Source organism: Muscardinus avellanarius, assembly GCF_963383645.1.
Source record: "Muscardinus avellanarius genome assembly, chromosome: 1".
In the NCBI taxonomy this organism is placed as follows: domain Eukaryota; kingdom Metazoa; phylum Chordata; class Mammalia; order Rodentia; family Gliridae; genus Muscardinus; species Muscardinus avellanarius.
In genome coordinates, this window is record NC_137786.1 from 114,391,543 (window position 1) to 114,407,929 (window position 16,387).

The following is a 16,387-nucleotide window of genomic DNA, read 5'->3' on the forward strand; positions in this document are numbered from 1 at the left end:
TGATGCTTCTAACCATTTTTTCTGCAGCCATTAAGCCTCAATAGCTACTAAGCCAGGAGCATCTGGCTCTAATATTAAACGTATTTCATAGTCACAGCCATGACAAAAAGCCAGGTTTCATGTATAAGTTCTTCCTTGCTTGTCCTCCAAAAACGACCGAACAAAATTCTATCTATGTGATCGTGCCAGCAAGCAAGGTATCCTTGCTTCCCTTCAACCCTCGGGGATATACTAGGTTAACATCGCTAACTTTCTGAAAAATAAAATTTCTCACGAAAAAGCAGAAGAGATCTTAAGATGGCAGAATATAACTCTCCACTAGCTCTGCGAAGGTCTGTCTGATCAGGGTTTTATTTATCAGCAAATGCTTTAGGGAAGCTTTACTGTTTCATCCACAGAGATAGGGGAAGAGGCTGCTGGAGAGAGAACGCCTCACACTTTGGCCTGCACGGCGCCTCGAGCCCTGTGCACACGTCTGTGCACTGCTCTGTTGTGGTACCACAATTCTCCTATGGAGATCTACAAAATCTTGTTTAATCACGCATGCTTGGCAATTACACCAGGTGCTTGTGATCACAGAGCTGCTCCCCAAACTCCCCCACCAGTACTAGAGCCCGCAAAGGACCGCAGGAGAGTATATCAAGCCCAGTGTGTCTCACCGTCAACAGCGGAGTGCAAGAACAAAGTTGTCTGCACAAACATGGGCACAGCAACAAAACTATCATTTAACTGCAGGCTCGGACAAGGGATGAAACTACCGTGGACTCTGCTCTCCTGCTGAGACTTCAGGGCCCTCTTCAAGGTTGGGATTACGCATGTGGCACAGGATGAGGCCAAGGCATGTCAGCTAAGCTATCCAGCCCTGCTTTTATCTACAGCACTCTACTAGACGGAGGAATAGAAATTCTAAGCTATGATTCTTATCTTTGCCTTTATCCATTTAATTGCCTTCATTTCCCAACCAACTGTGTGACAAGGTTTGAAAAGAGGTGATGTAATTTATTTTCGGATGCAATTGAGCCAGGTGTGGTGGCATACACCTTTAATCCCAGTACCTAAGAGGCTGAGATAGGAGGATTGCAGGTTTGAGGCTAGCCTCAGCAGCTCAGTGAAGCCCTGTTTCAAAATAATAAAATAGGACTGGGGGTACAGCTCAGAGGTAGACCCCCTGGGTTTAATCCCCAGTTCTGCCAAAAGAAAGAAAAGAAGGAAGGAAGGATGGAAGGAGAGAGAGAAAGAAAGAGAAAGAAAAGAAAGATGCAAACTGGGAATGGTGGCTTCACACTTGTAATCCTAATACTTGGGAGGCTAAGAAAGGAGGATTGCAGGTTTGAGGCCAGCCTCATCAAATTAGTGAGACCCTGTTTCAAAATAAATAAAAAGAGATAGGGTGTAGCCCAGAGGTAGAACCCCCCCCCCAAACAAAAAGATGCGACGTTCTTGGAAATCTTTTCTCCTTTATTCTGCTGCTAAAGCACTTTCTAAATTGCTCACTGACTCCTCTAGGCCTGGCAGACAGGGCCCAGGAATCGGGTTACTGAAAAGACAGGCAGACTCTGACAGGTGAGATTTGAAAACAAAAGCAAAGTGCTTTTTGATAAAGTGAATAGACAGGGCTTATTCCTGCTATCTTTGGAGATCAGCAAATACATTGCAGCAAACTCTGCTTATAAAATCCACCAAGAAAACCTCTGGGTTGGCAAAGAGGGTTTGCAAATATGGCAAGCATAATGAAATGGGTAATGATTTCCTATAATGGCGTTTATATATGGAAGCTTTTTTCCCTACTGAAGCAATTTAATTGAAAAAATGGCAAAGGAATAAGAGGAGGCAGACGGCCAGTTCCGATGAACAAGCCCACTATCTACTCTGGGCTGCAGCCATAATGAGCTCCTTTATGCTGTCCCCCAGTGCCTGGGATCCTTGGGGACCTGGCCGCCCTTCCTCTGCCTGGGCGCCCTCTTCATCTGCATTGCTTCCATTTGGCCCCTGGACTTCTACTCAGCTGGAATTCAACTTCTCCCAGGCTCCGGCCTGAGGTTTTCATTGGTGACCACACAGCACTCTTGGGTGATCCTGACACCCTGTGGGTCTTTCCTGTTGACCTGTCTGCATTCTCCAAAGCACTGTAAGCTTCAGGATGGTGTCCACTCCTACGCAGATATTTGAGTGCCTCCTACGTTCAGGCACCATTAAGCTGGCATACAAGGTCAGCAAGGTCCCTGCCTGTATGCAGCCTGTGTTCTCGTGTAGTAGACGACAGAGACCGGTAATGGGTGAGGGACTAAATGCAAACATGCTGTCTGGTCAGGAGAGCTACCAAGGAGGTATGCCTTAAAGCCAGCGCAGCACTGTAGATGGGAGGGGTCAGGGAGGACCAGGGCGAAGACAGCTGACTGGCCCAGGGGAAAGTTGTGCGAAGACTCTTGGAAGGAGGGACAGAATGCAGAGCCCGGGGGCAAGAAAAACTTCAGGTTAGAGGGACAGCAAGAGAGGAGACCACTGTGGCCAGAGCTGGAAGACACATGAGAAGAGGAGAGGGAGCCCCAGGCTCCATGGGTACCCGTAGGCCACCACCAGGAGGACCCTGAGTGTCACTCCAGGTTTGAAGGATCTGGATATGGGACTACAGCCATCCATCAATACTTGCTGCTGTCTGCATTGCTGCTGAGGTCAATACAAAGGCATAAGACCAGAATATCCCTCTTCTCATTTTCCCCTACATTATTGGCCAATTGGTTGGTGAACAGGTGCCTGCCTGCCTGCCTGCCTTCCTTCTTTCCTTCCTTCCTTCCTTCCTTCCTTCCTTCCTTCCTTCCTTCCTTCCTTGTGAATCTTTGAACATATGCCCTTGCTAGGGCCTTTGGTTGGCTCTGGAGATACACTACGAGATGAAATGAACACACTTTAGCCTAACAGAGTTGAGCTGGAGTCAAGTAACTACATAATTTAAACTTTCCATGTCATATGAGAAGGAAGCAGATGGCGCAGTGACAAAGTTAGCACAGGCACTCAGAGACCGTGCCTCTGAGCCTGGGAAGGGAGGCGTTTAAGCTGACACTCCTGTGACTGGAGGTAAGTCCGTAATGAGCTCCCACTGACTAGTTTGTCAGCTGGTGGCCCCCAAGGCCAGTATCCGGCTCCCTCAACTTCTTGCTCTCTGCATTCACTTCCACTGCTTTGGGTAAACATCTGCTAACAGGCTGAGGCCTCCCAACCGCTTCCTTCCGCCCAGAACTTTCCTCTGAATATCTCACCTCAATTTCTACTGCCTTGTGAAGCATCTCACCCAAATATCTCAAGACTCCTTAAGCTCATACCCAACAAAACACATGACCACTACCCACCCGCCACCACACAAAACAGAAATCCACTCAAGAGAAACCTGGTGCTTCCCTCTATGCTCCTATGTTGGCAAGCGGCCTCACTGTCCATCGGCTGCAAAGCCCAGACTCTGTAGGACATCCGTGCATATCCCATCCTTCAGCATATTTTATCAAATCTCCCTTTTTTTCTATACCCATTTTGTTTTCTACACCTCTGCTAAAACCACCCTAGTCCTGGCAACAATTCTGCCCACAAAGACTTTTGTCATGATTTTCTAACTAGCCTCTCTAAGTCATTCTTCATCTATGGACTCTTTTTCTATACTACAGAAGGAATGCCTGAAAATGCAAATGTGATAATCTCCTCCCCTTCCCAAATTATTAAAAAAGTCTTTCTGGTTGTGCATGCTTATAATCCCAGTTCTTGGGAGGCTGAGACAGGAGGATGGAAGGTTCATGGTCAGTCTCAGCTACTTAGTGAGGCCCTCCACAACTTCATGAGACCCTGTTTCAAAATAAAAGAATAAAATAGAGCTGGGGGTGTAGCTAAGGGGAAGAGTGCCCCTGGGTTCAATCCCCAGTAACACACACACACACACACACACACACACACACACACAGTCTTTCTATAACTTCTTGTGGGTCTTTGGATAAAAATCAGACCAGTGGTCTCCAATATCCTGTGTGATATGGCCCTGGCCATCTCCGCAGCACCTTGATCACACCTCAGTGATCTTTCACCTCCTTAAATACATGTTTTTGCCTCACTGGGTGCCATCTTCTCCTTGCCTGCTTAATTCCTCTGATCCTCTGCACCCCAGCTCATATGCTAGTTCCTAGCAGTAGCCTTTCTGGCCCGAATCAAATTTCTTTGATATGCTTGCATGATACCTGATGCTTCCTGATAGGTGTGGAATATTGTTCCCCCTAGAAATGTTAAGTTCATGAAACTTGTTATACTTCACTTCCTTCTTCTAGTTCTTCTGTCTTCTTCCTCCATATGAATATTTCCTAAGACATGCTGTGCTCCTGGCCTTGACCCCATACCCTTTCATCCACAGAGACCATTTTAGCTCAGATGACTTCAAAGCATTTACCTTCAACCTCAGTCTCTCTCTAAACACTCAGGTAGGTGTTTGAAGTGTTTCCGAGTGCTTCACAACATTCTGACTTGAAAGTCACCGAACATTTGATTTGGCAACTTACTACTTACACACATGCAACAAATATGTTTCATAAAATAATAAAAGCATTCTATGTGCTTTTGTTTCTAAAAGACTTTACTTTTCATACAATTTCAAGACCAGATCCAATAGCGGATCATAACCTACAGTTTAATACACAAAATACCAGACATTTACAAATGGATATTTCTCTACAGCCTCAAACATAAGATGACTATTTCTTAACTCATTTCTCAACCAAACTTCCTTACCAAAGAATATGATCATCCTCTTAGTCACTTAGGATCAACATGTTGGAGTCATTTTGGATTTTCCTTCTTACTCAATAGTTGCTCAAACTTACTTTCTTCTACTACAAAATGTCACCACCCATTCCATCCTGTCCACTCCCACCATCCCAGTTCAGATGTGACTGTAACCTGGAATACTCCAACAGCCTTGACAACTTGTTTCCTGCTTCTGTAATTTTCAAATGTAGTTGACAAGTTTGAATTTCAGTCCTATCAGGTTAAAAACTAATCCGGCTCTTCGATTCCAATTCAATCAGCAAAGTTGTGAGTCAGAGACTGAAATGGATGTGTCTTCATCAACTCACCAAACTCCCTGGACAATTCAATCTTAACTCAGGCTGCCCCAGGTTTCTAAGATTCCTTTTGCAATTCAGAATACAAACTGGCCGGGCCAACTCACCCATATCCGCAGTGACCATGGTAGACTGATTCTCAGGGATGGAGACAGACGTCTGGTCTTGGTCCATACTTCGAGAGTCCTCATTGACCTCCTGTTGGCTCTGGCTGAGCTCTGAGCGCAGTTCTGAATACTCATCTTCCTCCCTGAGAAAAAAGGAGACTCAGTAACCACTGACAGAGGATCTAAGAGCCTCAGTGCCTAGAAAACATAGCTTTTAAGGACAAGACAAGGACATTCAGAAAGAAAATAGCTCTCTCTCGCCCAGGCTACAGGAACCAGGACTCCTTGTAGGCCAAAGAGATGGTAACATCTATGATCAGCTGGTACGTGAAACTGAAAGGTTTCTTCTGTGCTCGAATACACACCACGTAGGAACAAGACATCTGCCAGCCCACTAGAATCCTTTCCCCTTCGAAGATTTCCTGAAGAAACTAGATTTCTTTACCCCCGCAAATTCTGAGGTAAAAATGAAGGATTACTGGCACTGAGGCTACAAAAGTAAAATAGTGACGAGTCTGGTGAGCAGCAGCAACACGCCCATCAGCCAAGGGCCCATGAGGAATGTCTTTCTTGAAAGAAAGCACAGAGAGGTGCTGGGGTTGGAGCTACTGACAAGTCATCAGTACATTTGTGCAGATAAAACTGGACCTTTTAAGAGATCTATGAATCAGCACAACTGGGAAATACCACATTTACTTTCCCCAAAGAGATCAGGTGAGCTAGGGGGTAGAAAAAGAGAAGAACGGAGACAGTGAGTGAGAGAACGCTCTTTCCTTCCGTTTGCGTGTGTGGATGAGAAGACACTGAGGTGCAGGTTTCATTTGCACCTGCTCACCCACCTCCGCTCCGCCCTTTGCAGGTCCTCAGCCTTGTGCCTCTTAACGTGCTATCAGCAAGGCAAGAAAACTAAGAATGGCAGCACACCTGGCGACACACACGTTGCTCCTTGCTCACAACGCCACCACCGTCACCACACTCACACCGGCCATGTGCAGGGGGAAACAAAAGCAGCTCCCTCTTTGGACCAAGGGATTTGCAAGTATCCAGGAAGGAACATCATCAGGGAATTTAATTGTGGGAGTGGAAAACGAGGATGAGAAAAAATCCTCTCAGCCTGCCATTCATTCTAAGTTATCAACAATAGGGACTCAGGAGAGTCTGGGGTCTTGTGTTTTGAGTAGACCAAGACGGTGATTCATCATCACTGGGCCTTGGGAAAGAGGCATTTGGGGAGACACACATAAGGCAGGCATATGGGAAGAACTCTCCATAGTTCTTGATTCTCTCAAGAAATCTACAGTCTTCCAGGGAAGGAATTCAGTTGCTTTACAAACAAACACTTATTTTTATAAGGTATATTTTTTTGGTAGCAGGAATTGAACACATGGGCATTTTATTTCCAAGCTAAATCCTCAACTTCTCTCATTTTTTAGTTTGAAACAGTCTCTCAGTTGCTGAGGGCCTCACTAAGTTGCTGAGGCTGGCCTCAAACCTGGGATCTCCTATATCAGCCTTCCAAGTACTGGTATTACAAGTATATGCCTCCATGATCTGCTTATGACATATCTTAAATACAAGCCATTTAGAAAACCAGAAGAATATAAACAGATATATTGCTCCAGCTGTGAAAAATATGAATCAGAATGCAGGTAGTAAAGATAAAAATATACAGGCTAATGTTTATGAATGAGTTAATTATTGGATATCTTCAAAAGTCAAAAATAACTAAGCATAGGCAAGAAAACAATTAACAAGTACTTTTCAGAGTCACCTTTTTGGTCTAGAAGATAAATTGTACACTGATGATTCACCTCTCCTTTTGGTGAATACTTAAAATTCTGATGTTAGTTAGAGATAGATCTTATGTATGATGAATAAATTATCTTTACTGCATGACCGATGTAATCCGCTTCAGCTTGGCTGAGACTATTTCACAAACAAGAAAGTAAGTGATAAATGCTGCTGCCATTTCTCTGGTATAAATAACATTTGCAAAAATCTTTAATAGCAACCTCAAACCCTCCTGGCTGGGCGGATTCCAAACAGACAATTCCTGCCAAATCTCTTGCTTTCTGCTAGGCTGTTTCCAGGGGTTACTAGGATAAACTTTACAGTGGAATGAATAGGGAAGAGGTGGGAGAAGGAAAGCTATTACCGCAGGAGCATCTGCTCTGAGTCCAGGGTGTGGTGGAAAGGAGAATGGTACCACAGGAGCAGTATCACGGCAGGTAGGAGGCTCTGGTGTCCTGGAATACAAGCGAGATCCCTACTCCACGCATTTGAGCACCAAATCAAGGACAGGAAAGCAAAGACTGGAGAGATTGTGTTCCAGGAGACAAACAGGTTCAAATCTATTCTAACCTAATCCTGTGGGTGGACTCCAGAGGAACATGTGAGGCTGGCAATGGGTGGGGACCAGGAAAGACCTCAAGAGGAAGCAGCACTCCAGACGAATCTCAAGGCAAGAAGGTTTTTGTGTGTTTGTTTTGTTTTTTCCTTTATACTGGGATTGAACTTAGGGACAGTCTGAGCTAGCACTTTATTTTTAATTATTTTGTTTTAAAACAGGGTCTTGCTAAATTGCAGGGGCTGGCCTCAAACCTGTGATCCTCTTTTCTTTGCCTCCCAAGTACTGGGATTATAGACTTGTGCCACCATGCCTGGCTCAAGGCAGGAAGAGGTCAAACAGACCATGAGGGTCAAAGGGCACGTGTGTAGGCTGAGAGGAGCTGTGTGTGCGTGGAGCTCCATGACGGGCTTCAGGATAGCTGCAACCTGGGGCCCGGGGGGAACCTGAGGTAGAGAGGCACTCAGGCTACTTGTGGTCTGGGCAGTTTTGATCAAAAGAAGAGTTTATTATACTGAAGGAGGCAAATGATGAGGGTGAGTTAGAAATAAAATTATGATATGGGGAGTCTAGGAATTCAGGAGAAGGGGTAAATGTCGCCAAGGTCTTTCTTTTGTGGAAGCATAACATGGGAAGGAAGAAAGAACAGAACCTTTGTGTCCTTGATCTCATGGGAAGGGGTGAAACAGCATAGCCATTCCCTGGCCAAAGTTCCTCCCATGGTAACCAGAGTAAACATTCTACAGCAAAAACATGCAAACAAAATAAATAGTCATTAAGAGGTGGAAAGCTACCTTGCAAGAAGATCAGAGAAGCTTTTGTAGTACAAGGAATGGAGTTAAAAGTGGGTTTGACTGAGCCTAAATATTAGGAGATGTGGGCAGCCCTGCTGCATCTCCCACTGACTTTGGAGTTGTATCTTTTTCATATCCCATCAGCATCATTTTTTGCAAGGAAGTTGTACCTCCTGGGACAGGAAAATGACAAAACAAACTCTCTCAGGAAGCTCTGTACATTGACAATTTGATTGCAGTATGTGTAGCAGATATGCTGGGGTTTTCATCATCATTTGGGAGCAGTGGTCCATCAAGAGAATGTATGGTCAAAACACTGCTGGTACTGAGCAGTATTACAAAGACATGAGTGAATGCGTGTGTGTGAGCATGTGTGTGTGTTGCTGGGGATCAAACCAGGAGTGTTCTGCCTCTGAGCTATACCCCTGGCCTTTTTATTTATTATGAAACAGGATCTCACAAAGTTACCACACATGGAACTCAAACCTGCCATTCTCCTGTCTCAGGCAACCAAGTATTGGGATTATAGGCATGTGCCACTATCCATCTGCAGAGACAAGATTCTGAGTCATGTGTTTAAGGCTGTTCTGCACAGCCTGGGGTCTTGCTAAGGACACAGCATCAACCTCTGAGAGTGACTCTGCTGTTCCCTCCTTTTTGCTGTATGTATGGCAACTCTCAAGTGATAGTAATATTCCTTTTTTTGGAGACTTCCGGGAAGATGGCGACTGAGAAAAGCGGGGCTTAAGAGCCCCGCTAACAACCAATCTCCATTACCACAAAATCAGCGCCTTTCATAGCCAGAAAACACCATCACCAGAGAAACAAAAAAATCACCAGGCTCCAAAGAGAAGGCTGACTGAGAACAGAGCTCAGAGCCACAGAGGAGATACACAGGCCTCACGCCCTAGGACGCGGCAGCAGCGCCATACTGCCGGTGGCAGCGGTGAATTCACCGGACGGCTACAGCAAGCCGAGGTGAGCCGCTGCGGAATAGCCAGGCGGGATCTTTCGGCGCACGGAGCATCTAAAGCTCCAAGTGGCTGAGCTCAGCACACGCTGCAGGGACTCAGAGTGGAACTCAAAACCAGAGAAGAAAAAAATACACCAGTCTCACGGCCAAGGGCATGGCAGCGGCACCATATTGCCACCGGCGGCAGCAGCAGTGAATTCACCGAGTCCAGTACAGCTACATCTGCGAACTCAACAACAGTGAGTCAGATTGGGGGCCACAGAGGAGAAATCCCAGTACTGTACTCCCTGGGACTTGACCCAGTGGGGAAGTGGCGGTGGCAGAGATATCACACCATAGGAGAACGTGCAACCTGGCACCCCCCCATAGTCTAAAGCAGCCTCTATCGACTCCCTGGGTCGGAAACTCTGCGATACAACACAGTAAAGGAGAAGTGGGGTCAGAAATACTACAGACTCGAGATCCAGAGCACCTTAAAGCGAAGTCATAGTGACCCAAGGGAAGAACCCAGAGAAGGCACAAACTTCCAAAATCATGGGAAAGAGGAATAATACTGGAGCAATGAATGCCCACAACCCCACAACATCAGAACCCAATAAAACAGAAAATCAGAGATTTCTAGAAGATCAAATCAGGAAAATAACTGTAGAAATAATAGAAGTGCTTCGAAAAGAACTCAGAGAGAGCCAAAAAGAGATAAAGGATGCAATTAATGAAGTAAAGTCCTCAATTCAAAGCACAAACAACCGATTAGACCACATGGAGAACAGAATCTCGCTCTTAGAAGATGATCATTCCAAAAATGAACGCATAGTTTCTAATCTAGAAAAAAAAATCCGACAGCAGGAATCTGACATTGAAGAAATATGGGCCCATTTTAAGAGAGCTAACCTAAGAATAATTGGAATAGAGGAGGGAAAAGAAAGTGAAACCAAAGGGATCAACGATCTCTTCAAGGAAGTAATAGCAGAAAGTTTTCCAAACATAGAGCAAGAGGTTGATACACAGATCCAGGAAACTTATAGAACTCCCTTTAGACAGGATCGGAGAAGAGGATCCCCACGCCACATAATTGTCAAAATGACCAATGTGGAAGCCAAGCAGAGAATCTTAAAGGCAACAAAAACAAAGGGCCAAGTGACATTCAGAGGCAAACCGATTAGAATCACTCCAGACTTCCCAAACCAAGTTATGAGAGCCAGAAGGGCTTGGAGTAACATATTCCAAACTCTGAAAGAAAACAACTTCTAGCCAAAAATTTCCTACCCAGCAAAACTTTCTATCAAATTAGATGGAGAAATAAGAAGCTTCCATGACAAACAGAAACTGAAGGAATTTATGTCTTCAAAACCAGCACTAGAGAAAATACTCAAAGAGATTAACTACAAAGAAGAAATAGGTAACACACACCAGAACCAGAGAAACAAGATTTTTCCATCCAACAGACAACTAAGATTGGTTATCTGTGAAGATTCATTATTTATGTTAGTCTTTTACCTATCTCTAAATTGTATTGTTTGCCTTTATTGTTGTTAATTTTTAGGATTTCTAGTTGGAATATTAATATACCTTCAGATATAGCATTTGGAAATATTTTATCCCATTCTTTTTTTTTTTTTTTTTTTGGTGGTACTGGGGTTCCTGGAAGCCCTTCTACCTCCGGGCGACACTCCCAGACCTCTTTTTACATTTTATATTTGGAAACAGGGTCTCCTAAGCCAGCGTGCGTGGCTGGCTTCGAACCTGCGCGATCCTCCTGTCTCTGCCTCCCAAGCGCGGGGATTACAAGCGTGTGCCACCACGCCCGGCTATTTTATCCCATTCTATTAGTAACTTTTAACTCTGTTTACATTGTCTTTGGATATACAATATTTTTTTTATTTTTTAGGGAGTTTGTATACTCTTCTGTTGCCTGTGCCATTGAAATCATATCCAAGAAAGCACTGCCCATTTCAATGTTGTGAGGTTTTATGACCCAGATTTTCTTCTAAAAGTTTATAGTCTTAAGATATATATTTAGGTCTTTTATCTATTTTGAGTTAATATTTGTATATGGGATTAGGTAAGGGTCCAACTTTATTCTTTTCCATGTAAGTATTATTTTTCAACAATATTTAGTTAAAAGATTATTATTTCCACCACCAAATGTTCGTGGAAACCTTGTCAAAAATAACTTGACAATATAGGGAAGAATTTAGCTCTAGGCTTTTATTTAACTCCAATGGTTTATATATCTGCCTTTAGAACAGTACTACACTGTTTCAATTATTGTAGCTTTATATGGTTTGAAATCAGAAAATATATATCTTCTAGCTTTGTTCTTTTTCAAGATCGTTTTGGGTATCTAGAGTCCATATTCCATATTAGGATAGATTTTTTTTCTGAAAAATAAATATATAAATATATGATAGTTTCACCTAAAAAATAGAAAAAAAAAATTCTCTGGTAAGAAAGAAAGCAAAGCGAAATATTGAAATGTTTTCATGTAATTTTAATTTTTCAACATTATTTAGTTAAAAGATTATTATTTCCTCCACCAAATGTTCATGGAAACCGTGTCAAATATAACTTGACAATATATGGAAGAATTTAGCTCTAGGCTTTTATTTAGCTCCAATAGTTTATTTATCTGCCTTTAGAACAGTACTACACTGTTTCAATTATTGTAGCTTTATATGGTTTGAAATCAGAAAATATACATCTCCTAACTTTGTTCTTTTTCAAGATCGTTTTGGGTATCTAGAATCCATATTCCATATTAGGATAGATTTTTTTTCTGAAAAATAAATATATAAATATATGATAGTTTCACCTAAAAAAAAAAAGAAAAAAATATTCTCTGGTAAGAAAGAAAGCAAAAAGAAATATTGAAATGTTATCTTTATGTTATCAAAATCTTGGTATCTGACAAATGAAACTGTTATGTGAGATTATCATTTTTAATTTTGTATAAATTGCTATAATACTAGATGTCAACCACTAAGCCAAGCATGGGAAGGAGGGATGGGGAGGGAATGGGGTGGGGATCGGGTGGGGGTTGACTAGCGATATGTGCATGTATGTCTACAAAAGTTTTCTTTGTATCCCACTATGATGTATGAATACAGTGCACCAATAAAAAAATTTTAAAAAATATTCCTTTTTTTATGTGTGGTGGGGAGAAATGATTCCCAAAACAACACCCATTGCTAATGCTAATTCTGGAGAGAAACATGTGAAAAAGTCCAAAAAGCTACCTCATTAAACCACTAAAACAGAAACCTATTTTATATTTTATTTGGAAACAGGGTCTCACTAAGTTGCTGAGAGCCTGACTAAGTAGCTGAGGCTGGCTTTGAACCTGTGCGATCCTCCTGTCTCAGTCTCCCAAGCGTGGGGATTACAAGCGTGCGCCACCACGCCCAGCCCTGCCTGTAGTGGACATTTTATAGCGACGGAATTACAGTGTTCTCAAGTGTTTCTCTGAGCATAAGGATCACCTCACAGGACTCTACATGACTCTATTCACTTAGAAACATTTGCAAAGTGCTTCCAAGTTGCTTTATTTAGACCTGCAATAATGAATGCTTCCTACTAGCTTTAACAGCAAAAGAAGGCAGATTCTCCTCAGGAGGCCGGCACTCTACTGTGTGCATGCCTGTGTGGCCAGTAGTGACAGAAAAGTCACAGGCTGACAAGCAGGAAGGAATCTTAAAGACCAGGTAAGCCAAGATAGATACCTTTATTAAAAAATAAAACAGACTAAGCCTCATGAGGAGAAGCAGCTTGTATTACACCATACAACACGACATGTTGGTAGCACATCTCAATTCCCAAGCTTAGTGCTCATGACACATGAAACAACAACCTAATATTTTGGCTGAGAGGAAAGATTTTTTGTTTTTCCTTCTTTTTTAAAAATTTGTCTAGGGGTTGCCGGGTGTGGTGGCGCACGCTTGTAATCCCCGCGCTTGGGAGGCGGAGACAGGAGGATCGCGCAGGTTCGAAGCCAGCCGCGCTGTCGTAAGAGATCCTGTTTCAAAAATATAAAATAGGTCTGGGAGTATAGCCTGGAGGTAGAAGGGCTTCCAGGAACCCAGTACCACCAAATAAATAAATAAATAATAAAAATAAATAAAAATTTGTCTAGGGGTCAAATAATCTAATCAGAAAAGGGAAAGTCACTGAAAGTATAATTCTCATCATGCCTTCCAGATTTCAAGCTGAAGTACCACAGAGTTAGCAGCATTTCACAAAATGCCACATTGTTAACTATCCTCATATCAACTGTATTTTGGAATGTACATCCATGCCTTGTCGCTGGGCTGGAATGAACTAGGAAGAAGACCCAGATGGTAATGCACTTGCCTTGGCGCTGTCTGTCAATTGTTCCTAGAAAGCCCACTCACTTGACCTGCTGGGGTTTTTTTGTTATTTCTCTTGCAGTTGTTGTTGAACCATGTTCTGTCTTTTTTATAATTAAAGGTAGATCTGCCCTATAATAACTAGCATTTCTTTAACAAAATATTTTTTAAATAGATGGGAATTTTTTTCATTTCTCTTATAAAATCTACCTGAGGGAACAGTGATGAGTATAATCTTGATTGTTCCCTCAGTTCTACCTCCTCTTATTCTCCCACATGCCAGAGTAGGGTCAGACTCATCTATGAATCTTTTGGTGAATAACTACAGAAATGGGATTTTGACATACATACTCTTCCACAGCTATAATAATCCAACCTTGTCTTAATAAGATTTGAGATTCATATACAAGAACTTGCAAAAAATGAAGGTATATATATATTATATATATACCTTCATTATTATATATATTCATTATGCATATATATATATGCATACATACTACATAGGAAGACAGGGAGATAAAAATATATCTTATCTTTCTGGGTTTTATTTTTATTTCATTATATTTTACTCTCTATGTGTAAATTAATTAGAACAACATGTTTGCTGGAACGCAAATAGGTTCTGGTTATACTGTGTCTGAGTCCACTAGTTAGTGGTTTGGGATTCAAGATGAAAGGTTCTGGGGAGATAGCCCAGGACAAGGGCTGAGGCTGAGGATGGGTCTTGGGGGAAAGGAGGAAACAACCAGGACCTGCAGGGCCCTAGATGTTTAAAGAACACATCACATCAGAAAGGAAGGAGCACTTGTCAAATATTATAGAAAGAGACCAATAACAAGAAGAGGACACTGAATTTTTAAGTTAGGTGGACTGAAGGTGTAGCTTAGTGGTAAAGGATGTGCTTAGCAAAAATGGGGCTCTGAATTCAATCTCCAGCACAACAAAGAAAAAGAATGGGACAACAAGAAAGAGGGGAAAGAAGAGGAGGAGGAAAGAAGAAAGACATCACCAGAGATGTCCTACTATACTCAGGCTGTCCAAACAAAATGGCATAGATAAGACAGACAGACAGACAGACAGACAGACAGACAGACAGACAGACAGACATATGCTGTCTAGTATCTACTCTTCTGAGGATAATATTCCTTCATTGGGTTCCACCTCAGGACCTCATTTAACCCTAACCACCCCTCAAAATCTGTCTCCATATATATCATACTGATGATAAATAGACAGATGGGTGGAGGGGCACATAATTAAGTCCACAGTAAAAGGGGTTCAGAAAAACTTGGGCCAGAAGCCAGAAAGCAGCATGGTAAGCAAGTGGGAAATGAAACAGAGAACACACACTAGTCATAAGAGCAGATAGTGAAAGGCTGATGGATAGCTTAATGAGAAAAGAAAATAATTTTCTTGGAAAAGAAAGAAGCTTATGTTTAATTTGGTTAGACATACTTTTTCTCCTTTTACATCTAAAGAGACTTACTAATGTTTTTTTTTTTTAATTTTCCCTATCCTATTATATAATCTCTCCATGTCAAAGAAACATCTTTAAAAAGTCATCCATGGCTGGGCATGGTGGTGCACGCCTGTAATCCCAGCATTGGGGAGGCTGAGACAGGAGTATTGCAGTTCTTGGACAGCCTCAGCTACTTAGTGAGGGCCTTTGCAACTCAGTGAGACCCTGTTTCAAAATAAAAGAGTGAAAATTAAGGCTGGGGGTGTAGCTCGGAAGTAGAATGCCCCTGGGTTCTATCCCAGTACCACACACACACAAAAAAAAAAGTAATCCATGGTTAAGTGGGAAAACATACATTATTACAATAGAATGTGTATTGTTAGATCTAATTTATTTAAAATATTCATGAATCAAATTTTTCTAGAGGGCCATAAATATAAAATGCTCGGTGTTTCAGACTAGGAGATGGGATTTAGGGTGCATTAGGCAGGGTCCAGTTAGAACAAAATGCACTGGAAGGCTCAGAGAGAAGACATTTAGGAAGTTCTCGGCCTGCAGAACTGTTGACAGGCTGGAGAAGGAAGGTAGGTGGAGGGAGGCCACCAGAGCTCAGGTTTGCCATCGCAGTATGTGCCCTCAGAAGTCAGGGTCTGCTGCCTTCACACCTGCCTGCAGCAGCAGGGTCTGGCCAGGCAATGCAGACCACATGCCCACTGCCTGCCGGACTATATGGCAGCTGCCACCCTGACCTATGGAGAAGAGAACCCACCTCCTTCTGCCCTCCAGACCCATGTGAGTACATCTCACAGGCAGAGCCTAAACTATCCAGAACCAGCTGGTCAAAGGGTCTGGAAAGCAGGCCCAGGGTCCAAGAACCCTTTGATTCTGGGGAAATAAAGAGACGGGTGGGAGTGTACCAAGAGCCAGGATATACCCACCATGGTTACCCACTGACTACTCAGTGACTTGCCACACAAACTCTCTTGGTCATACTGAAATCTCCTAAGGCAACATCAATGATACCAACCTTTCATTACTAGCCCTCAATTCAGCTTCAATACATGAGCTCAGCTTCTCAAAATGGGAGCCCCAAAGCACCCATCAGTTATGGTGACTGCTTAGGTAATCTTCATTCCTCTTCTAGTTAAATGGCAAACCCACCTAGATATCATGTAACCTAAGCACCAAATTATGAATTTCACCAATACTGATTCACTCTCTCTATATAAAATAATGATGGGAAATAAAGGAGAAAAGAAAAGGCATAT

The 16,387-nt window shown here is 42.7% G+C and overlaps 1 protein-coding gene across 1 annotated transcript in view; it reads right to left on the minus strand.

The window, feature by feature from the left end:
• The window catches only part of MCC (MCC regulator of WNT signaling pathway), a gene marked incomplete at both ends in the record, with an annotated part of 309,641 nt that overhangs the window by 106,328 nt on the left and 186,926 nt on the right, over positions 1–16,387 (minus strand). The window contains one exon of the mRNA XM_080711825.1: positions 5,201–5,343. Within this exon, the coding sequence (XP_080567951.1) occupies positions 5,201–5,343 (143 nt within the window). The remainder of the gene's footprint in view (positions 1–5,200; positions 5,344–16,387) is intronic.